Source organism: Oreochromis aureus, linkage group 19, assembly GCF_013358895.1.
Source record: "Oreochromis aureus strain Israel breed Guangdong linkage group 19, ZZ_aureus, whole genome shotgun sequence".
Classification (NCBI taxonomy): Eukaryota; Metazoa; Chordata; class Actinopteri; order Cichliformes; family Cichlidae; genus Oreochromis; species Oreochromis aureus.
In genome coordinates, this window is record NC_052960.1 from 11761455 (window position 1) to 11787449 (window position 25995).

The 25995-nt window shown below is 41.7% G+C and overlaps 1 protein-coding gene across 1 annotated transcript in view; it reads right to left on the reverse strand.

Moving 5' to 3' along the window:
- Positions 1–25995, reverse strand: part of sptb (spectrin, beta, erythrocytic) — a 43284-nt gene that overhangs the window by 13040 nt on the left and 4249 nt on the right. The window contains exons 2-23 of the mRNA XM_031736943.2: positions 25404–25674; positions 13976–14127; positions 13697–13870; positions 11662–11759; positions 10647–10727; positions 10407–10522; positions 10187–10299; positions 9926–10113; positions 9571–9688; positions 8890–9048; positions 8135–8437; positions 7905–8055; positions 6675–7545; positions 6371–6508; positions 5228–5987; positions 4782–4984; positions 4035–4125; positions 3512–3658; positions 2104–2370; positions 1447–1671; positions 848–937; positions 75–365 (exon numbers count right to left, since the gene is read on the reverse strand). Coding sequence (XP_031592803.1) covers positions 75–365; positions 848–937; positions 1447–1671; positions 2104–2370; positions 3512–3658; positions 4035–4125; positions 4782–4984; positions 5228–5987; positions 6371–6508; positions 6675–7545; positions 7905–8055; positions 8135–8437; positions 8890–9048; positions 9571–9688; positions 9926–10113; positions 10187–10299; positions 10407–10522; positions 10647–10727; positions 11662–11759; positions 13697–13870; positions 13976–14127; positions 25404–25551 — 4884 coding nt within the window. The 5' untranslated portion in view covers positions 25552–25674. The remainder of the gene's footprint in view (positions 1–74; positions 366–847; positions 938–1446; positions 1672–2103; positions 2371–3511; positions 3659–4034; positions 4126–4781; positions 4985–5227; positions 5988–6370; positions 6509–6674; positions 7546–7904; positions 8056–8134; positions 8438–8889; positions 9049–9570; positions 9689–9925; positions 10114–10186; positions 10300–10406; positions 10523–10646; positions 10728–11661; positions 11760–13696; positions 13871–13975; positions 14128–25403; positions 25675–25995) is intronic.

Sequence of the window (25995 nt, forward strand, 5' to 3'; positions counted from 1 at the left end):
CATAATATGGCTTGTTTTAATTTAGATCATTAGATCAGATTTGTATATATCTGTGGTCTTTCTCTTAGCCTCACCTTAGCTTTCTCATCAGCGATCATGTAGAGCTCCTGCTCCCCTATCCAGGCTTCGGCCTCATCAGCGTCATTGTAGTACTGCTGGGCCAAGTTGGAGCCATTCAGCCGCTCACGGCGCTTCACCATCTCATCCTGCAGCCGGGCCCATGCCTCCTCTAGCTCCTTCAGCTGGTCCGTGATTCGTTCTGCCTCAGGTTTGCCCTCTGCACCGGCGGCGAAGGCCATTCTACTTCCTCGCTCTCGTACTTCATCTACACGGGGCTGGTGGCCTTCGATCTCCTTCTGCAAAGTCTAAGGGACAAAAAGGAGATTATGGGCCTCAACACGGCTTTTTGATATACAGAAACAAAGACTTTTGATATATTGTGCAGCCAACAAACATATATTCAGAAATATTCAGCTGAAAATTAATTTATTACATATTATGCACCAAGTATACTGTAAAAACAAAGCAGATGGAGCTGAAACAATTAGTTACTTACTTAATTATGCCGTGAACTATGGAAATGATTACAACTATTGAGATAATTTTTCAAGTTGCTGAGAGTACTTGTTGCTTTTCTTTTATCTTTAACCACTGGTAGTATAACACGACTAATTTTACCATCTCGCTTTGGTTTCTAGGAAACAATCAGGGGCATTTTCCCTATTTTCTGACATGTTATGGAAGCTGTGATTTATAGACTAATTAAGAAAGTGAATTAATCGATGAAATTAATCAGTGTTACAGTTTTTAGCTAACCACAAGTTATTATGCAGCTATAAATCTCTACCTGGTTCTTCTTTAACAGCATTTGCACAGTTTGAAGATTGTGGCCATGTTCTTGTGACATTGCCAGGGGCATCCTCTCCTCAATCCAGAGCTGGGAGAGAGAAAAAAATAAAGGAAAAGTAGGTTATGATGAAGAGGACAGAACACAGCTGAAATTGGTGAAGAGATTTATAGATCTATGATGTATACTATACTTAAAAAAACATCCGTGACCAAGTGACTTGTATTGAATGTTTAACCCTTGACCAAATGTCTTAAACAGTCAAAATCCTTTTTCAAGCTCCCTTCAGCTGCCTAGAGTGGATTAAGGCAGTGCAACCCATGAGGGATTAAACTGTTTTTTACTCAAATTCACCTTAAGAGGAAGTTTCACAGTAAAAGCTGGTAGTTTTGCTAGTTCATACTTTAGGTTTGCAAATTTTAGCGAAGAAATAAACCTTAAAGTTTATGTTATGATAAGGTCTCAGCTTTGTGGCGTTCAAAAGCCATCACAAATGTAACTCTAGCACTTAACGGCTTTTATTCTCAACTTCTGCTATCGGTCATTTTGTCAGAGTAGTGACTTTGAACACTTTGCTGTGAAAATGGATCCATGCTTACGAGCTCATCAGCCAAGTCTCTGTAGAACTGATGGACAGCTTTGGCGGCTTCAAGCTTGCCCTTGCGCTGGGCCAGTGGGGTGAGGAGCTGCTGGAAGTCTCTCTGCAGGGCCTGCTGCTCAACCTCCAGTTCCGGCTGGTCCTCCCTGCCTCCGCCGTGCTTCCTGACGGCCTCCTGGAGTTCCTCCAGCTCCCGAGCTCGGTCACGGACCTGGTTCTCCATCATCTGGCATGGGAAAAAAACGTGATTAGAGAAAAAGATGAATAACTTTTCAAGCTACTAATCAGGATGTAGCAGAGGGTAAAAGTTAGTCATGCCATTTATGTATGAAACTGAGCTCAGACAGTTTTTAATTCATGTAAATTTTCTAATATAAATTCATAGTACAGATCGCGCTTATGTTTACAATTTAGTATTTAGTATAGCTTGTGTTCCAGTTTTTCTTTCAGACAAATGCAAAGCTTTTTGGAGTTTGTTGTGTTTAGATGCAAATAGTAAACACAAAGATGATCACACAAAATAAATCCTAAAGCTATAAAGCCTTCATTCCCAGTGATTTAATTCTGTTTAGTGGGGTGCTTGTATGAAGGGGAACTGCAAAGAAAAGACAGCATACGAATCTAAAGTGTGCAGAGCACGGTGCATTAAGAGACAAACCTGATGGTTTTTGAGCAGGATGTTGGCTTTAGTCAGGTCTTTAACATCCTCCTCTCCACTCTGTAACTGCTGTTGTAGCTCACCCAGCCACTTCTTCATGTCAGCCAGGCTCTGGTCGAAAAGCTCAGAGCGGTTGGCATCGAATAGCAGCCGTGCCTTCTCCTGGGTGGTGGACTCCAATTTGTCCCACAGCTCATGAAGTTTGGCCAGCTCCTCCGTCACAATTGGCTCAAACTCTGGTTTGAACTCCATCAGCTCCTGACCCTCCTGTACTTGCAAAAAACACAGAAGAACTTGTTTTCAAAATGTTTCTGTAAAGAAAAAACACCGTATGCTTTTTTCTAATTAAGGTACATGTAAAAAGTACCTCAAAGGGAATGTCAATACCTACTGTAAAATGCCTCAAATATGAATTCATTTGTTCCTTTTAGAAAAGGTCCAGGTATTGCTTTTCTATAAATTATCTAAAGCAAGTGGAACACTTAGTACATGAGTATAATAGTACCTGTGTACATTCTGCACACTCTGAGTGTCCTTCTTTTTACCCTTCATATTTCTTTTCCTTTGCCTAACTTACATCCTTTTTATTCCAATTAAAATTATTTGTTACACACTAGCTCCTAATAGCACATCACCCTGCGCTTCACTGAACATATTCAATTAATTGTGACAGATAACATTTCTAAATCTTTAAATTTTGCAACCAAAAAGTGATTTTTGTTGCTATTTTCCGTCAACCGACCATATATGCCATATGCAAAATCCATCCATCCACTGGATAATATCTTCAGCATGTCCTGGCTACACTCAGTAGGACATGGCCAAAACACCTCACTTAGGAGGCATTTTGATTCATTTCCTGTGTGTGAATCACCACCTTATCGTGGTGGAGGGGGGTTGTAGGCCCTAGGAGCTATGTTGTTGGGGCCAATCTGATCATGGTAGAATCTCCAATGGCAAATTTTTCCTGGATCAGGCGGCAGATGAAGAGCCATTCAGAGAGGTCAGGGTTACTGGGGTACCATTCTGGACACATCCTCGGGGTAGTAGTGAGCGTCTGGTGACTGTCCCTTAACCCATGGCGCCTAGCCAAGCTTAGTCCACCACCCACAGGGGGAGCTGTGGGGGTTCAGTTCATTGTGATTTGAGCAGCAGTCAGTCATCCTCATCTTCCAAACCTGTACATCTAATATAAGTAATATGCAATGCTAAATAAATAAAACCTAATCTGTAATCTGTGATAGGCATCTTACCACTTACATTACTTATTTACTGGAATAGCCATAACATTCATTGACTAAAGGGAGCCTTAATTAGTTGTTGTAAAATGCAGTTATAAAGAGATTGAGCAGCTCTTAAGCAGAAATCATAATAGTTCAGTAATGGGTAGCATTTAACTTTTACTGACCTGATCTATTTTGTTGAGCCAGTCCTTGTTGGAGGCCAGCTCGGCCATGAAGGCTTGATGTTTCTGCCACTTGGTGTGCAGGTTCCTGGCCTCATCGTATGATGTGTCTTGCGCTGTCAGCATCTTCTCATTGATCCATACTGTCAGCTGAAGCAAGAGTAAGAACATCTAAGATCCATGCAAAAATGCCCACTATACTCTGGAAAGTCATCTAAACATCAACTATTGACGTTTATGCAGAAGCAACTTTACACAAGCAGGATTTACTTCATTATTTTTACAAAACACAGCATTTACCAATTAGTAAAATGGGACCTCAATTCTAAACATTAGGACAGGCAAAAGCACAGTGTTAGAATAAGCACAGCAGGATGTGCTTGGCAAATTAACTCAAATAATCACGAGATAAAAAGAGGAAAACACTGATGTCAAGTGCAAGTGACGGAATAATTAAGCTAATAATTAATGTGCTAATTGATGTTTCCCAATGGCCAAATAAACTGTAAACTGTCAGTGAACTTACATCTTGTGTGTTTTGCAGGAAGTGCTGCAGGTCACGGTTATCTCTGAGCTTCTCAGACACCTCCTCAGCTCTTCGTTTATTCTTGTCATGCCTGCAGTAAAGAAACGCACAAAAAAACAAGAAAATGCATTAAACATACAGTATTTTTTTTCCACCAAGAAATCCCTCTGTGACACATTTCAAACAAGATGTAGCTCACGTATCTACATGAGCTCCTCCTCCACTGAAAAAAACGGCTTCTCTGCTACACTGTGAAGAATACCTCTGACTTAACGATCAATATCCATTACTGCAGGTGCCCATCTACCAAGCTGAATTATGGGAGTTAATGGGAGTCGCTCCCATGCCCTCTCTACACCGTCTTGTTGATGTCTTTTAATTGCTGATCTGAACAGATTAGATCAGTACCTGTGGTTATATTTTGAAAATAGGAAAATCCTTCACATTATAATCCTGCTAAAATCCTGAGTTTCACATTATATTTTTGCTTAAGCATCCATTGCTTTTCTGTACTTGTATGACTTTTCAGGAGGATATACTGCACTACATTCATTTAACATTCATAATCACTAATTACTCTACAGATTAGGATTTTTAAATCATCATCAACTCCTTGATCCCTTCTAGAATTGCTGAAATCAAATGAAGCTCAAATACTTTTATATCATAACCGTATTTCTCCAATGCACTGCCCTTCTGTCAACACTTCACTTCAATGAATGCTGACCAAAAACCATGCTGACTGACCTTTCCTGGATCGAGCCCATTTTCTCCTGAACTTTCCCAGAGTACAGGTTTTTGCTGTCCACCAGTCGCTGTCCGGCCTGCAGCGCTCCGTCAATCTTGTCCTCGTTGGCCTCCATGGTGCTCACAAAGTCTTCATGCTTCTTCAAAGCCTTCTCTGCCCCGGCCAATGTGTCAGGTTTGTCTATGTGGGCTAGAGTGTACTCCTGCAATAAATCCCAAATAATTGTATTGGAAAAAAATAACAAGAAAACAGAAAAATGCACGACCTTAAGAAAGGCTGTGTATCAGCACTGGGCGTTTGAACTGACCGTGTCCCATTCTTTCACACCACAAACTTTTAAATAGGAGGATCACTAACCCTTCATTAGCAAGCCATCCCATGTGGTAACTGATGACTCTTCCACTTAAACACAACATTAAGACAAGCCATATTATTTATGCAGTACCTGGTTGTTGAGGATTGCCTCTACTGCCTTGCCATCTCTCAAAAACTGCTGGAAGCCCAGAGCCTGGTCCAAAAAGTTCTTGCGGCTGTCCCACATTTTCTGGAGTTCATACCAACCCCGGTCCATGCCCTTTAGCCTCTGGTCGAGCTGTTGGTACTGAGGATCGTCCTCCTGACCCTGGGTAACCTGAGCGCCAGTGTCCCTCACACGGTGAAAGTCCTCTTCGTGGTTGTTTATGTCTTCGCGCACAGCATCGTGAAGGCTCAGCTGCTCCTCAGCCTCTGGCAGCGTGGCGGGCATCTCCTCTGACGCCACAGCTTTCTGGGTCTTGAAAAGCCAGGACTGGAAGTCATCCATGTCTTGAAGGAAGGTCTGCAATTTGCTGACCTCACCCAAAGAGTCCTCTCTGTCTTTCAGGGTCTTTTTGAGCATGTCCCAGGCAGCGTCCAGCTCTCCTCTGCGGGCCAAAATGTCTGCTGCATTCTCCGGGTGGTCCTGGGCCAACTGGTCCGCTTCTTTCCGCAAGAAATTGAGCTTGTCGTCGATGGCGGCTAAATCTCTCTCTATACCGAAAAGTTTCCGCTGGATGGTCATAACAGCTGCCAGGTCATTGCCCAAGTCCTGCGTGGACTCAATCACCCGTGTCTTGTCTCTGATCCAGGCCTCTGTCTCGTCACACTCCAGGCCGTAGTTGTGCAGACTAAGAGCAGAATCTACTTTCTTTTTCTTCTCCTCTACCATCGCCTTGAAAGCCTCCCATCTAGGAAACAATATTTTATATAACAGAGGTTAATGCTCCGTGGGTTACTGTTCTTATTAAAGTATCTTTGATAATGTTTAGTTATGGATGTGTGATTTCTTAAAATAAGGAAAGCTCATTTGTCTGTAGACAAATTTCTGCATGCCCATTTTTGCTGTGGTGTGCAGAGCTTGTTATAAACTAAAAAAAATAACTGGAAGTGTGAAGAATTTAACATTGCCTCTGTGTTCGAGTACTAAATTAAAGACTTCTTTTCGGAAATTTTGTTGAATGTCATCTTTGCATTAAAGTAATTTCAAAACCTTATACAGTATTAAATGCTTCAGATATGCATCTTTTTTGGTATTTGTCTCAGGTATAACTGTGAACTTCATTAACGGCACCTCTTATTCAGTCGCGTTTGACATTCCTTGACTTCTTTGGTGCGAGGGTGTCTGCTGTCCTCGAGCTGTTTTGCTGCTCTGTTGACATCATCGACTCGTGACTGGAAATTTCCCATTTCTTGAGCTAAAATACTTAATCTGAAAACAAGAAAAAGTTGGTTAAAACAGCATCTGCACAATCTACTGGATAAAAATACATGATTAGTAGATGTAATGGTATTTCCAAAAAATACACAGTTTTAATCAGACATGCAAATCTTATTCAGGAGTGATTAAATGCTTAAAATATAATTTGTCTGTGCACCTGTTCTGTACTACTTCCAAATCCTCCAGCTTCTCAGGCACCTCTAAATCCACCAACCACGTCTCCTTCTGGCCCATCCAGAGTTCACAGGCATCTGTCTCACTGAAGATGGTGTACAGAGCCATAGTGTCATCGAGCTTCTTCTGTCTCAGGTCAGCCAGGGACATGAGCTCCATGTAAAGGTCCTTGATGTCTTTCAGTCGTCTCTGGATATCTGGGGTGTTTTGCAGCTCCTCTGGTAGTGCGTTGGCCTGTTTGGACAGAGCATCAATAGTGGCTCCATTCTTGATGGCTTCGTTTTTCAAGTTGCTGTGCTTTTTCAGCAGCCGCTGAGTGGTGTACTCGTCGTGGCCGACGTCGTCGCTGCTCATCTGCCTCTTAGCGTCCAGCAGCCAGGCCTTGAGTTCATCAGCATCTCCCTGAAACTGGAAGAATGTCTGCGTGTCCTGAAGGTTCTGTTTCCTAAATGCAGCCAGCTCTTCCAGCTGCTGCCACTGCCGCTTTAAGTCATCTTTGCATTCTTGAATCTTCGGGGAGCCAAAGTGTTTGGCCTCAATCATTTTATCTCCCTCAGCTAGGACCTGCTCAAGATGGGCACGGCGGGCTCCGAGCTCATCTTCAAAAGCGCTGTGTTTGCTTTGGAGAATCAGCACGCTCGTCAGGTCTTTGCCATAATCCAGGGAGGAGAAAATTTGCTCCTTCTCCCTGATCCAGCTCTCCAGCTCTGTTACCTCCCACAGGAAGTTCCAGAAGCGGCGAGACTGCTCGAGGCGAGCTCTTCGCTGGGCAGCTAGAGCACAAAGTTCCTGGTAGCACAAGTCCAGGTGCTGCACCCTGTCCCTGATCACCTGGGGATCACATGGCTTATAGCCTAAGGAGAGAGCGAATGACAACATAAGTGTCATCTATGTCTATGTGCATCTATGTCAGAAGAGAGCAGCTTGTAAGTACTAACACATATTGCATGTCACTGATATTTATTATACTCTGTCCAATCCATCTTATTGTCAAGTATATCTGAGGAGGATAAGAAGAAGAAGATGCAGAGACGAAGAGGAAGAAGAAGAAGGTAAAGATGAAGAAGCATCATCAAGGTGAAGAAGAAGAATAAGAAGAAAAGATTTCTGTTGTTAGCCAAATTATTTGTTAGGTATTATTTGAACAGATAACTTCATAAAAATACCTTCTGCACACTTTCTCATGTTAATTTTTAAGTAGTTTTGGACTTACTATCTCCATTGGCAAATTTCAGAGCAGCAGCACTGGCATTCTGTACCCTCTCTGCCTGCAGAGCAATGTCATTCTCCAACAAAGCATGTTTCTGTAACAGGTCTTCCACTTCCAACAAGTGTTTCCCAAAGTCAGGAGAAAGCAGTCGGTCCTGTAGAGGAAAAGAAGCAACTTAATCCACTTAAACTTTTAATTTTTACTTTCTTCTTTTTAAAATCTATTTCTCTTACCTTCATCTCATCCATCCAGCTGATAATGTAGAGCATCTCCTGGAAGATCCTCTGCAAGGTCAGATTCTTATCCAAACGCCCCCTTCGAGCCTTCAGTAGGTCCTGCAAATAGTCCCAAAGACGCAGGACGTTGTCTTTTCTCACATCAATCCGTTTGGCATCATGGTAACGCTCCGAATCCAACTCCTTTGAGATGTCCACCAAGGCCTGAACACGCTCCTCGTATGCAGCAATGTCCGTCTCAATAGCATCATGCTTCTTTTTAGCTGCTTCCACCGCTGGCAGGTCATAGCCGAAGTTATCCTGAGGAGGAGAGAATGGAGGGTGGGCTTTCATCAGCTTTTTGCCACATTAAATTTGTATGACTCTGAAAGTAAAAAGTGTTTTAACATGGATTTAGTCACTTTGGAGAAAAATATGTAATTTTTTTTAATTATGTAATTTGCAGCAAATCCATCAAATAAAACTCCCCGGGATCCAAAAGTGGTACGCTTAGCTTCCATCCATAAACGGCATTAAAAATGTTGATTACACAGTCATCCCTCAGTAGACATTTCTATAATTTTTATTCTAAGTGTCTAGTTTATTCTAATAGTTTTGTAAATGTTACTATTACCACTACTTTCACTTTAAATACATGTTGAGTAAATTATTTTAATACTTTTGGATTTAGACTGAAACTTCAGAACAAAACTCCACCATGTCACCCCACAAAACATTTCATAACAGCTTCAGTTCAGCTGCTGTCGGTTTACCTGGGCCACTAGTCTTTGGTTCTCCACGAGCCAGGTCTCCCTCATGGCAGCCTTCCTGTCAAATCTTCTCGCCATCTGTTCCAGCTTCTCCTGTCTGATCAGCTCGTCTCTCAAGACACGCTCCCGCTCATTCTCCGCCCTTTCCAGACGCTCCCAAGCCTGCACATAGATGATGGGAATCATCATGAGGATTTGAAATCTGCGTTAGTCGGTCATCATAACAACTACAGCAATTTCATACTTTAAGATCTGAAAATTAGGAAGCTTTCCTCATTTTCAAAGAGTTTAAAAGTAAAGTTCAAGTTCAGAGCACCCCTCCTGGAGCTGGTACACTTTAAGTATTATGTGTAATGACACTACAGGGTAGATATCTACTAATACACCTAAGAAATCTTCAGCTTAGTTCAAACCAAGCTGTGTTTTCCTTTCTGTCTTAAAGTTCTTTTTTAATTTTCTTCAATAAAATGGCTTTTATGTTGTCATTTAGGAAAACACACAACAGGCTTGCAGGGGTAATTAATTTCATTTGTGTTTTAATTGTTGCCTCGAGCATGAACTTAGCTAAATTAATAAACTCTGTCCACCCAAGCAACCCCAAACCACAAAGATAATCTTCCTATTACAGTTGATCTCCTGTATTCTGATTCTGGTTTGTCTCCAAATGGCATCCAGGGATCTCACCCTATTGATATCTGCAACCAGGGCTCCCTCTTTAGGTGTGTAAACTCTCTGGTTGTTGGCTCTCATGCGACTCTGGATGGTGAACAGCAGCACTTCGAGGTTACCTTTCTCCTGGAACCTGAGAGAAAACAAGAAATTAAGAAACTGCACAAAAAGTACTACTGGACATCAGAGACTCAAAATGTGGTTTTAGGGTCAGGGTTACAGCTAGGGAAACCATTATGTACATTAGATGTCCTCAGTAAGACATCAAAACTAGAGTGCAAGTGTGTGTCTGTGTGTGTGTGAGTGTGTCTTAAGCTCCTGATCCAGTTTCCATTGTGACTATAATGCATTGAAGCTGTCACTGACTCACTTGGGTGGCTTCTCTACAGTGCGGTAGGTGTTGAAGGCCTGAAGCTGCTGCTGAACGCCGCTGAGAGAGTTTGCAAGTTTCCGGTTGTTCAGCACGACAATGGTCTGCTCGATCCACATCAACAGTTCTGACGACAGCGTCTCGTACTTTTCGATCATCTTCTCCGTCTCGATGGCTTGATCCAGAACCTGGAGAAAGAGCGATAAAGTAAGTGAACCGGGCAAACTCGCATAAAAAATGCACACCACCCTTCCAACTCACCTTTCCTATTCTCTTGCCCTCAACAGCGAGTTGTTTCATCTTGGAGAAGTAGTGGTAAAATGCCACAACGTAAGTGATGATGGACTTTTCATCTGGGTTCTCTGTGAAAACATCTATAAAAGAAAATGGAAAACAAGTCAAATAAGTCATTCCCAGCCAAACCAGAGACTATCACTGGTCTTCTTTCCAGGAAGCACAATGTTCACAAACAGTCACTCGCCTTCTGGGTCTAACAATTTGGTCACACCAAGCTTCTGCTCTGCAACGTTGAAGGCGTTCTGGAGATTGTGGATCGGATTGGATCTCTTTAAACTGTTATAGTCAACCAGATCAGGGCTGGGAGAGAAATATAGAGGGTAAGAGAGTATATTGCAGAGAGAGAGAGACTGAGCAGATGGATTTCATGTGTGTTTACACTTTAAAGCTGGAGAGAGTGGCTTTGCTATTCATCTCCCCTTACCGATGTTTGTGTATGAGAGCATTGAAGGCCATGCCATCTTTCCAGCTGGTGGTGAAGTTTGTGATGTTGATGCTGGGATATCTGTAAAACAGCGAGGAGATGTCACTGACTGAACAGGAGGAGGCTGCTGTTTAAAATCAGCATCTGGGTTTCGTCCCGCTTCTCAAGCTTTTAGTTCTGCAGTTTAAAAGCCTTGAAGGAAATCGTGTGCTTTCTCAGAACAGCGGCATCTATTTACTCAAAAGATCACACTTTTTTTTAAGGATCTTGACAGACATAGCGACATAGATTCAGAGAATAACAGCTATATGCTAATAATAGCTGGATGCTAACAACCATACTTCAAATGAACATCTTTTGGGAGATACATTTGTTTTAAAGAGACTGCTCCCACTCGTGCCTCCACACCAAACATGAAGACAGCAACTGATTTGCTTAGTTTGTAAGTCGCGGAAGAAGAAAAGAGCTACATGTGAACAAAGGTAGCAAAATCTGTCTACAGTGTCTTTTACACCATCTCTGTTAACTAGGCAGGGGGGATTCTTTTTCCCCATCTACTAGTTGGTATAGACATGATTAGAGTTACCAGTCTACTCATTAAACAAACATTGAATGAGTATATCCAAAAACATCAAACTACTCCTTTAAGAAATATTATTTATGGCTTAATTTAAAAAGAAAGGAACAATACACAGCAGCACATTTATCTACTTTAGGTACTACTTGGTTTATTTTATTTTAAATATTCAAGGAGCAAATAGAGGCCTTCATATTTGGTCATTTATTATATTTTTTCCACTGCTATAAAAAGAAGATTACTTTATGTTTCCATTGTGCAGATGGGACATTACAATGAACATTATATTAAAAATTGAAAGCATTTGTAAGTGTGCTTACTTATATCAATGGGGAATTGTAAGATTTTAAACTAATAAAAAGTCAGAAGCACATTGAGTTATTCCCAAAGGATAGTTGCAATAGTCTGATGATGCCAGGGGTCACATGTAGCTCTTACCCTGCAGTTTTCATCTGACACCAAAGAAGAAGAGCGTCCTTGGCTGAGCGCGTCTCCTTCTGGTCCGCCTGGCCCGTTTCCACAATGATGTCCTGGATCTGAAGAACAGCAACAAGCACAGCTGGATGGTAAATAATGAAACTTAACTAATGTGTCATGTTTGCAATCAAACAAGAACAAACAAGAAATCTGACTAATATTAATATCTTGCTAATGGGTTGCACCAGAAGGGAACAGTTTGTCAAAGTGGCACAAATATCACTATGAAATGCATCATTTATCACAGCTTTAAGAAGAAAAAAAGGGGGTTTTATTTGTGGAAAAGAAAAAAAATAATGTAAAGCGATACATTATCAGTGCTGCTGGCTGGATTCTCACAAAACTAGACATCGGATACAACTGATAGAAAGACGAGTGGTAATTATCGAAGTTCTTATTTTCCCACACAGTGGGCCAGTAATTAGAGCAGTGATGTGATCTGAGAGACAGGCCCTGAGAGAGGGGCGGCTAAATTTAGCCAGCTTTGGTTCTCCTTGGTTTATGCAGACTGAAAGATACAGACAGGACCGAGTCAACTCTTTTCTTTTCTGCTTCCTGGTCTTTTTTTTTCTTTTTGTCCTTTTGAAAAGGCTGAATAATGCAGCGGGCTATATTGTTTGAAGTAACATATCTAAAAATAGCAGAGTTGCTGTCAAATTAAAAATAAATATACAGCCACTCCAAGATGATAAAAGAGTCAAACAGACATGTTCTGATGCTTTGGATGCTCCTCTAGCAGCAGATAATAATGGCTGGAACCTGAAGGCATGGTTCTGAGGAAAAACAGATACTAACAAAAAAAAATACATAAAAAATAACACTGCAAGGCAGCCAGCTGAAACTATCTGAGGCTGTCTGTATAACACTGCATGCTGTATATGCTGTATACCCTGGCTTCACTTCACTGCAAATGTAAATGTGATTAGAATGTAATTAAGATTCATTTAAATAAAAGCAACTGCATGCTGTAAGTCAGTGGTAGCATAATTAGAGTATAGCATATGAAGTACAATAACATACTTGAAGTGATTGTGCTACTTATAAGATCAGCTAATCAGGTTTGATGAACCTTTAACATGCATGCTGAAAAAACATGAATATTACGTGATTGCTGAAATGTAATTCATTTTTTTTAACATATAATAACATAAATATAATGATATTTTTATGACGTTATTGTATGAATTATATACGCCTCTCAATTACCTTTCTGTAGTATAGTATACATATTAATGACACTAGTATTTTATATATATGAATATATAATGTTTGCTGCCGTTTTTTGCCTTCTCTGTCAAGATGATCTCACACTGCTTCAATAATATTAAAGTCAAGATTCTGGGGAGGCCAATCCATGACTGAGTGTCTTCTAAAGTGTATTTTTCTGGATCCTTGTCATGCAGATGGCATTTCATGGAGGATCCAAATCTGACCAAACATTTCTGTGTTCATAATTCCATCTGTTTAGACAAAGACCAAAAACCACTGGCTGAGTCCATAACACCTGTTATCACTGATTTTCAGTCCAGTTCTTGTGTTTCCAGCTTTGATTTTCCTCAGATTTTTAAGAGACACACTGCACACCATGCTGAGATATGACTAATAGCGCTTTGGGGATCATCTCGGTTGCATGAAAAAATATTTTATGCCTGTCAGTCTGTATTATCAGTGGCATTGCCCGTAGATTCAACTAAAGAAATGAGAAGCATTTATATGCTTTTGCGATAAGCTGCTGAAGACTGGTTCATCCCTTGAGCTATGTGCCTTGATTATGATTCATAGGTCAGTGTTAAGAGGCTTAACAGCACAACATTCCTCTGAAAATGCTCAGGTACAAAGACTGGACTGAAAATCCGAATCAGCTTTATTGGCTGAGTATGTTTACACTTACAAAGAATTGGTCTCTGTTTTTCTTTTCTTTTTCTTTAATCTCAATGTACACAGAAAGAATAGTCTAAAACAACATGACACAGACAATCACATGTCCTAGGTTTACCTGGAAACGCAAAATGATGGTCCAAATGAGTCCGAGGATGAGGCGATGGTTGCCGTCAACAATGTCATGGGAACCCATGTTCTCCAGGTGGACCCTTTGCTCTTTGAGGAACTGGAGAGCCTTGTCCACATTTTCCAAACAGTGGATACGCATCCTGCCTTTTGTTGGTTTTGGCTACAACGACCAGGACAAAAAAAACGATTTAAGGAGAGCATTTCAAAGAAAAATAATACACAGAATATAAAGAGGAATATAAACTGAAACAGAAACGTTTCTTACCAGTCGTTCACCAGACAGCACCTCCAGCAGTTTAATGAGCATGCGTCCATCCCGCAGGTCCAGGTAGAGGTCAGAGATGCGACAGTCATCCCGGGACAGAATTGAGTTGACCCATTTAGTGAAGGTCTTCTTCTGAACCGCCTCTCGCTCGTCTGATGAGAGCACAAAGTTAAGAAAGAACATGAGCCCCATGAATAATGCAAAATCCTCAGAGCTACAGAGGAGCAGCACTGGAGCTGGTAGGGATTTACAGTCTTGCACAAGGGCACGTTAGACGAGTGGAAGCCTGGGAGGCTGAAGGAAGAACCTGGCAGGAGTTACAGAACATCTGCAAATCTGCTCCAGAGCCACAGATATCATGCAAGTTAAATTAATTCCTAGTACAGGGTAAAGCAAAGGTGTATACTTCTGCTTCACTGCTGCTAAAAAACATGAAGTTATCTAAATTAGCTGGCAGCATTGTCTGCAGCCAGCATCCACTCAAATTGTTTCCAATTCAGCTAATAATGTTGTTTCACACCATACATCAAATCTGCAAATCAGGAAATATTATTACTTCAACAGCATAAATGACTATAAGACAATGAGACATTTAAATGAACTTCAACCCCTTCCAAATATGGGAAACACCTAATACTGAGACACCACCAGACCTAAATTCCATAGAAAACCATTGCAGTTTATTAAACAGAACTATTCCACTTCCCCCTAATTTATATTCCTTCACCAACTTTACTGTATTTTAATTAAATGTGATTGGCAGATAGAATTAAAAGACCGATCAACCGGGTGCAAAACACTGTGAGCACCAACAAGAAATGTCACTTCAAAGGAAGAATCAGGCTCTGGGCCTCCAGGCCTGTGCCCCGTATGCCGGTTCAGTAATCCATCAATATCCACCTAACAGAATCTTCATTAAACAATCAATCTCGTCAGCATGCTGCCCTTCTGGAGAAGACCTCCTCTGTATGACACAGCCAATTTTAAAGGGCCAGTCCCATTATCCCCACTGTATTTGTACAGTGCATCTCTTTTATTAGAATCCGAACAGCATGTCAATCAAACCATCCATCAAGCCTCTTAAAGTGCTGACAAACCTCAGAAACTGGCAGTTTTGACCTTTTACTTGATCATGGAGCAGATATTAGCGGTCACTTCCGCTTAAGCTGGTAAATAGCATGACAGCTCATATCTCTTCATGATTTTTCATATAATGGAGGCTTGGTGTTTGCTCACAAGGCAAAAGCTTTACTGTGACTATCAATGCCTCCTCAGACGTGATGCAGCGTATTTATGCCATGTGTTGTAATTTTGTTGAAAAAATCTCCACGGGAGATTTGCACGAGAGCTCGGGAATGGCGAGGCAGAAAGATGAAGATGGCACGAACATCGCACACTGAGAGGTTTTTGGGAGGATGAGCGCTGCCCACATGGTGACACATCACGCTCACGCAGACACGCGCGTCATATTAAAATGTACGGAAGATATTCCTCCTACTCAGCAGCAAAAATAAAACCAATTTTGATGGGACCATATGGCAGAAAGACCCAATGTACTACACTCTGTTTATTTTATTTGTGGCCAAATGCACTGTGAATGGAGATGTGGGAGGTCTGAGTGGGTGTATTGCTATAAATGGGCATTCAGTGTGTTTCTATAAGACTTACCTTAATGACCTAAAACATGACATATTACAGTGTCATTATTTATCTAACCAACTAACTAAGCAAAATGTAGAAGCAGTGTATTAAAGTACAGTACACGCACCACGATTCAGTAGCTTGTATAAGCACCTTTATCAGCATTAACATGAAGTAATAATTTTCTGCATAACTTTGTAAGTCTCTCACATCATTATAGAGAATTTTTAGCCAGTAATTCTTTACAATTTTGCTTCAGTTCATTCACTTTTGCACACAGACAGTATAAAAATGGATGTGGCCTCAGGGTTAGAAAAATGAAGCCTTCTGCCTGCATTTTGTCTGAAGGCCCCTAGATGGCGATGGATGTGGTTGCAAAAAGATTAGTGTTCCCATGGAAGTCTATGGGAAAGGGGCTTTCTGTCATGACCTCTGAGAACACTTTTCTGCTGACTTTACCGACTCAGTCACTCGTTTTAGGCCATACTAAATAAAAATAAAGTCTATTTTGTAAATTTTAGTCATACTTTCCATGTTTAAAATGAATGATCTGTGGTATGAAACCACCATTGGCTAACAAGTCATCAGTCACAAGCCATTATCCATAAATCACAATCTGTACTTTCTCATCACATCAATTTTTTCCCAACCAAAGTGATGATGGCAGAAATCCTCAACTCAAGGCTTCAGAAACATGTGGCCAGAATTACTCTTATACACTATGTGGGGTTGCAGGCATTTGTTTATGCATGTGTCTCTTAAGATCCCACTACAGCATATCAATCAGGTTGAGGTCTGGACTTTTACTGAGTCATTGCAGCATTTTAATTTTTTTCCTTTTTCAGTCATTCTGCTGTAGATTGGGATCTTTGTCCTGTTGCATCATTCAGTTTGGAGCAAGCTTTAGCAGTCGGACATATGTCCTCACACGTGACTCTAGATTACTTTGGTATACAGAGGATTTCATTGTTGACTCAAGGACTGGAAGGTGCCCAGGGCCTGTGTCCCAAAGTGTCACCCCTTCATCACCATGCTTGACAGCTAGTATGAGGTGTTTGTTGTCATTATGCTGTGTTTGGTTTTGTGCATTATGGCAGACATCTCCATGGTGGCCTTGTCTATCCAAAGGGCATTGTTCCAGACGTCTTCTACTTTCTTCACTTGTAATTTTGCAAAACTAAGCTTTGCTGCCATGTTCCTTTTTTTTCTGGCAACCCTTCCGAACAGCCCTTCAGGTTATTTACTTTAACATTTATAACAGTCTGACATGTAGCTTCCATTTTTTTGCAGTTCCTCTGAGCACTGGTTTAGAAAGAGGATGAATGGATGTTAATAAGTCACCAGTACTGGTATCAGTACCAGTACCAGCCAATGAAAAAGTAAAACTAAGATAAATGGACAAGAATGGCTGGATGGTCATCGCATTGTTAGCAGTTATTACCCCATGAAAAATAACCTAAATCAGAAACATTTGTACAAATTACTTTGCAGCAGGTAATCCATTCATAGCATAACCAAATACAACAAAGATTAAATGGATGTTCAGTGCATGAAATGATTTAAGCTATTGAGAATTTTATTATTTAAAAAATGGTCAAATTCTGCAAGAGTAAAAACCCCAGAGTCAAGTCAATTTAAAATTAAATCTTGCTTGGAATCACAATAGAAATTTGTAAAAGGATAACTTGATTTAACACAGAGGATTTAATTGAAGCTCAAAGACCTGGTGCACTAATTTAGACTGGATCAAGTAAAGCAGAAGGGTGATGCTTTTTGATGATACTGACCTTGATTTTACTCACAACTCAGTACAAATCCCCACCTCTCCGCTGCTTTTGTTTTATCCCACACATAGCTTCCTAAAGTTTAGATCAGTGATGAGACATTCTCTCCTCAAGTCATCCCAGCTTGCACCACATGACTTCCCTTTGGTATGCCTGCTGCAGATCGCCCTGTTTATTCCCGAACCCAAATACAGCTGCAAACCACGGAGTGCAAAGGACTGCATCCTTAAGGACTGGTGTAATAAATGATTCAAACACTGAGGTTGTCGAGAACAAGCAAAGAACAGCTCAAGAGGAGGAACAAAAGAAGAGCTAGTAGAGGGAAGTTGTTAAAGATATTGATTTAAAGGTTAAGAAGGACAAAGAGGGGGGAGACGGGGAGTCTGCTAGGTAAACCTGTCAAGAGGACGAAAGGAAAAAGAGGGTGAGTCAGATCTGAAAGAAAGTAATGGGGAGAGTGACTGCAGTGTTTCAGGTTTAGTCCAAAGAGACCCATCCAGGAGAAGAGACCAAGACACATCACCAGCAGCATCTTCCCTACTTTTAAAAACCGCCCAGTGAGCAACTTTGAAGCAGCAGCTCGGTCTTTAGCATATCAAAGAGAAGAAATCAGGCGTTATTGTACGTAAAACACAAGGTGCAGCGGAGTACTGTAAATAAATCATGCTTCATTCTGCTCCCTTCAGCAGAACAACAGCATGGATAACTGCGCCATGAAAAAGTAATGACAATTAAAACATGCAAAGCTCCATTAGTGGTGTCAGTGTTGATTTAGCACAAATGGTCACATCATTATCTGTCAGCAGCACAGAAAGCAGAGACACGCACACAAAAAGGCTCGAATAAAAATAAAAACTGTAACAAATCCTTTCTGAACTATTTGGAGTGCTGCCTCCAGAGGGGTTTAGAGAGGAGAGGACAATTACAGTGCATCCCTGCGACGTGCACAGAGTTTTGCCGTATCACTTCACATCGGGAGACCTTGAGAGGGGACGCAGCCCACATGGATGCTCCTGGCCATTTAGGAAGCGTGGGAGGACAACGGGGGAGGGAAGATAGGAGGGGAGAGTATGAGGGAGGGAAGCTGTTGTTTGCATGCACCCCACTGAGCTGTCTCCAGATGAACAGTTCAACAAGCTCAATATGACATAAGTGCTCTGTAAAAAAAAAAAAGCCCTCAGCCCTCTTTGGGAAACTAAGTTCTGTTTAATCCTATAAACTCAGTTAAGGTTTTTTAGAGCAGCAGAAAATTATAATTTCAACATGATTACTGACTCAAGATCTGGTTACATCTGTGATTTTAATATTCGAGTATTGAGTTACATATAAGAGTTTCTCTTTGCTGGTCTCAGAGTTGATTTACAATGTAATAAAAATTGGGAGCTTTTGCATTTATATCACAGAAAGTAGCAAATTACACCGAACAAAAAAAAGAAAGGAAAAAAATCAATCACATCAATTAAAAGTAATGAGATATCTATTGCAGATCCAATTAAAATTAATAGAGCCCTCTGGACATTTCATAGTCCCACAATTGTTAAGTGGTTAACTATAATTTACATTTCAGATGAAGACAAAAAGGACACCTGGGGTCAAAAATTACTAAGGAAGAAATCTAAAGTGCAACTGAGGGTATGAAACCTGGAGGGTGACTGAGACCAGATGGCTGTATAATAATAACAATAACAACAATAATAATAATAATAATTTAGTGTCACCACTGATGATTTTCGAGGCACTTCACTTTGAGAATATGAGGCCACTAAGCCTGCTGAATTATGACCTTCAAATATTATTTAAAGAATACACAATTTAACACCATGAATTGCTGATGGAGAGCAGAATAAATTTGTAAATGTAAGTCAGGGGTTTCATACACTTGAGAGTACTTAATAATAGAGAGCTCAAATAGAGCAGTTTGCTGCCTATGAGACTGTAACATACAGTTTATTGGATAAGCTTCAAGAGTACATGCTTGCTCTGGAACCTTTTACAATGACACTTCCTGCAGCTTTTTGGTTTCCAAGTAAATAAATATGGAAATAATATAACATATAGTTGCTGCAAGGGATGCACTTTTATTCTGGAGAGACCACTCACATAAGGAGAGGAATGTCACCGAGGACAGCGCTGTATTGATTTGCAGTGATCCAAACCATAACGTTGCATAACAGAGCCTCCGGACACCCTAACTCTACGGGTCATAGGTTTGGGTTTTCCATTTGCTTTTTGACCTTCTATATTTAACACGAGACAAAGATAGCATTTCTTCTTAAGTCCAAAAGTTTTCTTGGCTCTCTTGTTTCAAAAATAAGATGTCAGAAATAAGGCAAGCTCAAACTCAGTCACAGAAAGGAGCAGGAATCGGGACACGCCTCCTCTGATTACTTACTAATATGGAATATGTTGTATATTTGTGTTAAAGCTATTGAGATGTTTGTCTGCGCCATGTTCAACGACACGCCAACAGTAACATCAGCTGACGTCTGGTGGACTCACCAGGAAAAAGACGACTGGAGCACCAAAATCCATGATTTTATGAAACTGAGCAGGAGTTTATTGGTCATTAATTCAATTTTTGATTAATATTTCATTTTAACATTATTTATGTGGTTGAGCTTAAAAATCAGTGAAGCTAGTGTGAAATGCAAACGTATCCCAGTTTGCAAACTGATCAATCAAAGCTATTTGAAAGCATTAATGTTGGTGGAAGTGAAATATGAACATTTAAGTCCAGCTTATAAATATAAAACTGGCTGTACTAATAATTTGTGATACAGGCTGAGTATAACCTTACTGTTCAGCTGTTCGTCACCCTGCTGTTGCCATGCTATTAAATATTAAGTGTAAGTGCAGCAGTCATACTGTATGTCCGCTTTCATTTTTTTTTTCCACTGGACTGCAGCTGCATCTTGTCACGCCTGCGTTTTGTCCCTTATCCACCCTCCCGCCTGCTATCAGTGCAAACCTTACTAAACACTCCTCTGTTTCACATGCTTTTACTTTGTAATTTCTCGTCCACTCTTTGACTCCAGCGAAAGCCCGATGACTTATTCATGCTGATGGAGTTTCCCTGTATAAAGCTTGATCCGTCTTTTCCCACAGTCAGCTCTTAGTGAGTTTGGCCCAAAGGTCTTAGAGCACCCCGTTACATGACTGAGTCATGGCCCTGCCAGTTCCACCTGTCCCACAGCTATTATACTGTGCTTTATTAACAAGACTGACCAACACTTCCCTCCTATTATCACATATTTGTACCACCAAAAACATCTCTAAATGTTGGATTGGGCTAAAAGCAGGCTATACTTTGGCAGATGTATTCTAGGATCTAGGTGAGCAGGTTAAATCATTCATCAAGCAATCAGTCTCAATGCAAAAATAAGCTTTTTTTAAATAGATATATAGCTGTTTAAACATTGTCTATGTGGGATTTGGTACATCTACTAAAGCTTGACCTTTCAACCAGATTTCATCCTAAATATCTAAGCACTACAGTACTACTACAGATGTTTTTTAGACATCTAACTGACTAAAAAATTTAGCTTACTGGGCAAGTGGATTGTCTGAGTCTTCATTACATGTACTTGGCAACTGCTGAGCATCATATTAATGCATATTTGATGGTCCCAGGGTTTCTTGATGCAAGGTATTTAGAGCAGATGCAAAAGAAGCAAGTGAACTGTAAAGCCTGGCTCAAGCTTAAAGAAGACATTAAAAAATAATCTGAGAATCAATCCAATGGTGAGATTGTATTTATAATTAGAAAACAGCAGAGGATTAAGGGCTTGGAGAGAGGTGCACACACCGCTGGTGAAAACTAAAAGGGTTAAAGGTCAGTCAAACAACTCGGCGGCAGAAATACTTGACAACAGCGAGCATGTGTACATTTCAAAAGTAAACCAATAAACGTGAAGCACAAATCTTATTCTGCCCAACTGCAGTCTTGGCCAGATCTCCCTAATAGCAGGTAAATAGGAAGTAAATAAAATATCATGAAATGCATTTGGTGGATCAATACACATCTCAAGACACATCCCTGATTTGGGGAGGCTTCAAAACTTTGCTGCTTCACGTATCAGTTGCCTCTGCAGTCTACAGAATCAGTCAATACTTGAAATCTAGCAGAGGCAGGGGGAAAAAAGCATTTCCCCTCTCTGTTCCTGCATCGTCTCCTCCATTTTCTTCCACTCACTAATGCACTCCTGTCATCGGGGAGTTGGATAGCATAGTGCAAGCTAACAAAAATCCACTGTGACGGCAGACCTCTCTTTTAAAACCTTAATAACACGGGCAGGGAGAAGGTAAAACCATCAGAGAAATTGATTATTTTTTAACACCGCCAACGCAAGTCGTTCAGGGGGAAAGGAGGTTAGGAACGAAACGCACTCATACTTTGTACTTTGGAAGAGTTTATAAGTGGAAAGGGCCATACGGAGAATAGGTGGCACAATGACGGATATGTTTCTTGTTTATAAATAAAAAACAGGGCACATAAGAATGCGTAACAGTAGCCAGCCATGAATGGCTTTGGAGGGAAAAACATCACAACCTTTTTAGGAGTTTGCCTATGAATTATTCAAAGTCAAGTCAGTGAACAATTGGGGCAGTGCCACAGCTTCCTGGAAATAAATAAATTACAACCAAATACATTTAATAAAATGGCAACTGCTATGGAAGTTTGCACTTACTTGCTGCAGCCTTTTTCCAGTTCTTACAACAGGATGACAAACTAGCCTCACACTTACTCAACTCGCAGCTCGACCTCCCTGCCATCTCACCCCGGCCTAACAAGAAACCCAAGTTGGGTAAGTGAGGGGCATAATTGGAAAAGTGTCTGTGAGGCATAAGAGGGTGAACAAACACACACACACTCACACACACACGCGCGCACAGCTCTGCCACCAGGACCCTGTACCTTGCAGCTGCCTGAAGCGCCCGTCCAGGATGGAGTTGAAGCAGATGTTAGAGGTGCTGTAACTCAGCCAGCGAGCTCGCTTCATACTCTTGGCCGAGGAGGACGAGGAGGAGGACGAGAGGAGGAGGGGGGGGGGGCAGGGGTAGGGGTAGCATGGGGGCGAGAGGGCCGCTGACGTCTGGGAGTGCAGGAGGAGGACGAGGAGGAGGATGAGGAGAAAGGGGACAGCCCCGTGGGTGCCACGCCAAGCGGGACATGCAGGATGGTGCCATTCTTTTCCGGGTGGTGCTCCAGCTGCTGCTGCTGCTTGCAGGTGCTTCCCCCTGATGACTTCCTGCTCTCGGGTCTCTGGGCCCTGTGGACCGGCGGCGTGCTCCTGCTCCGGCTGCTGCTCACGCTGACCCGCACAGGTGCTTCCTTTTCAGGTGGCATGTAAGAGCGGCTGGAAGCCTCCTTGGCCCCTCCGCTGCTGCTCCGAATGGCTGTAGTCTCCCTGCTGCTGGCCTTCACGCTGATCTTGACCTCTCTGAGCCGGGGTTGGCTTATAGGGGCAGTGCGCAGCAGGCACGGGCTGCTCATCTTGACCCCCAAACAACAACAACAGGAACACACACCGCCTCTGGAGCCAGCAGAGGAGCTTGGCACTCCACGTCTCTCTTCTTCCCAGTCTCTTGGCTCTCTGTCCTCCTTTCCAGATCCCTCTCGCGTTCACTCCTGCTCCCTCCCTCCCTCCTCTTCCTCCTTTTACTTTTTCACTCTCCTCACTGCTGCCGTGGTGATGCTCTGCCTCCACTCTCAGGCAACACGAGAGCTCAGGCAGCCTTCAGTTCAGATCTGAGTGGTTTCTCCAGCTCCAGCCGTGCATACACTATGTTTCAATACATCCACGTGTTCCCACAAACCCCCTCCTCCCTGTACCCAACACTCCCACAAAGTCGTGACATCGCTGAATGTTAACTGTACACATGGAGAGGCAGTTATTTTTTGAGCCAATAAACCATCACAAAACTGAAGCGTATCTTAAAGAAACGTGCGTTTTCTAAGCCGAAGTAAGACGCAGTGTAAACTAGTGGATATTCAGTACGGCCTGTATGTTCTTTGATGGCTTGCTGAGAGCATATTTCTGAGCTCACAAGCTGTAAATCAGCAGCGGGTGTCATTCACAGCCTCTCTCATCTCTTGCTTCTCTTATCACTTTCCTCCCTCCTTCACTCTCTCTCTTTCTCTGACAGGAAACACTTATTGCATTACAGTAGCAGCACTCTAACACAACATCACCAGCACCCACACACAGAAGCCTTCATCACTTAAAGAGACAGCAAGAAAAGTAGTGCTTCTTTATAAAAAAACAAGAAAAAAAACATGGAAACCCAAAATAGGAGCCGGTATCAAACCTCTGGAATTTTTTTGAGTATCAAATATTGAAAACTACTCAGGCATGGGAGGAACTGAATCTAAGTTCAAATCACAATTTCGGTACTATTTATGACAAGTAAAAATTTTGCACGGATGCACCGATGTACTGACATGTGCCTGTCGGCAAAAAAAGATGGCTTTGATGAGAGAGACTGACGTTCATCTGCAAAACTGCTACTTTAATCATTGTTATCCAGTCCAGAATTTTACAGAGAATTCGCCTTCTGTGTTTGCCCATTTTTTCTGTCTGGCGCGTTCACTGCTTGGAGCAAATGGTTGCAAAATTGTTTGTAAATTTTGTAAAAGGAGGAAATTGGGTTAGACTAATGAGCCGCAGCAGTGAGAGAAGCAGCATTAACATGATTGAACATGATGACGGTAAAGCAGCTAAGTGACACCAGTCATCTGTGTTTACAACATAATTCTCCCTAAAGCGGTTTTCCTTGTTGGTTGGTGAGCCCAGTTTTTCCACACTGGACTCAAATTGTACACCCATGGCCTCACACGATGCCATGCATTCACGCATAATATATATTACACAGAATGTAACAGCCGGTGTGTGCTTACACAAAATCCAGTCACAAGTTGAAGTTGTCAGCTTTTGTGACAGTGATCAGCTTCATTGATCTGTATTGTTAAAGCCATTCTATTAAATATTTATTTTCTTATTATAGTGGGTCAGATTGCTAACTCTATATTAGCCCTCAGTTTTCTGAGATAAAAGGATCCTTTTAAATGTCTTTAAGCATATTTTTTGCTTTTATATCCTGCAGATGTTTTGGTTCAGTCGCTGCTGCCTTTGTACGACCGCCTGAAGTAGTAAATATTGGACTTGTGTTGGTCAGGTGGGTCCAAAGATGACACAGGGAAAAACTAATGTCGCTCAGTGTCTGCTGGGTGTCATTGCCCACTAACAGGTTTGTCATTTAAACTGTATGTGGTGATGATGTGTTGAATACTAGTGTATTTGACAACATTTAACATTTAAAAAATGCTTTCGTTCAAAGTTCATTGAGGACTATGTTTCAGTGTCAATATCATTACAATCTCTTTAAAAATCTTAAGCCCTTCCAGAAGTCCGAACTCCACAGAGATTAATTTGTGTTCTATCATCTCTCTTGTGCCCCGAACATGGTGTTGACCCTCCATCACTCCCCTTTTGTGTTTCACTTCCTGCTACCACAGGAACACTGCTATTTAAAAACTCAGAGCAGCAGGCCCACAGGTGGGTCGCAGCTTACCAGCTTAGCCAGAAATCCCAAAGATCTGTGCTATGGGAGCAAGAGGGACAGGGCAGCTGTCCAGATCAGTCAGACACTGGACATTCAGGGAATGTGCAAGTGATCCCAGTTATTTGCAGAGGGTGTGGAGCAGTGTCAGGGCTCAGCTGCTGGTTGGGTGTAACTGTTAGATTCATCCATACACAACAAACCCTGGAGAGTGCTAGCAAAAGCCGTGGAGTAAACTCAAAGCTGACCTGCGGTGGGAGTTTTGTCATTTTCGTAACAGAAATCTGAGTGAAGGTTACAGTTTTATTCAACCCCACTAAAGTTAAACAGGTGCTCACCCTTTACAGCTCATCCTCTGTGCCCTTCTCTTTCGCTTTTAAAAAGACTGTCATCTCGAAAATCTGTCACAGAGGACACGGCCTGTTTACTATGCAGGCACTCACCTGCGAGGGCCTTGATGCGCGAGCGCTCAAACAGCCTGGCAGAGCTGTTGTCATTGTCTAGTTCCTCATCAGAGAGGTCAAAGCGGGTGTTGATGCGGCTGTACTGCTGCGTGATCTCCACATTGTCAAAATCTGTGGTGGAAGTCATGGCGGCAGCCAGGGTGACGAGCGGGCGGGGGGACGGCTGGCGGCGTCCTCAGGTGGTCTGGGTGAAGAGGGAGATGAGCAGATGGAAAAAGCGGCAGGATGAACCCGGAATGCTGAAGGCGACCTGAAACAGAGGGCAAATACACAGAGCGCTGTCACGTTATGATTGATTAGGATTATAACACAGCTTTGGTCATTTCTAAGCAAATGATCATTTATTCTCTGTCCCAATTATTTCAGCTAGAATGATTAGTAGAAAAAAATCACAAACTGTATGTTTTTTCTTTAATATTTTCCAGAAATTGTCAGAATTTGGTGCTTTTACAGTTAACTGTACATCATTGGGCTGTTGGTTGCAGAATGTAATGTTAATTTACTGTATTTTAGGGACAATATAAAGGCAATTTTCCAATCTAATAGTCTAAATGATGTCAAAATATAATCT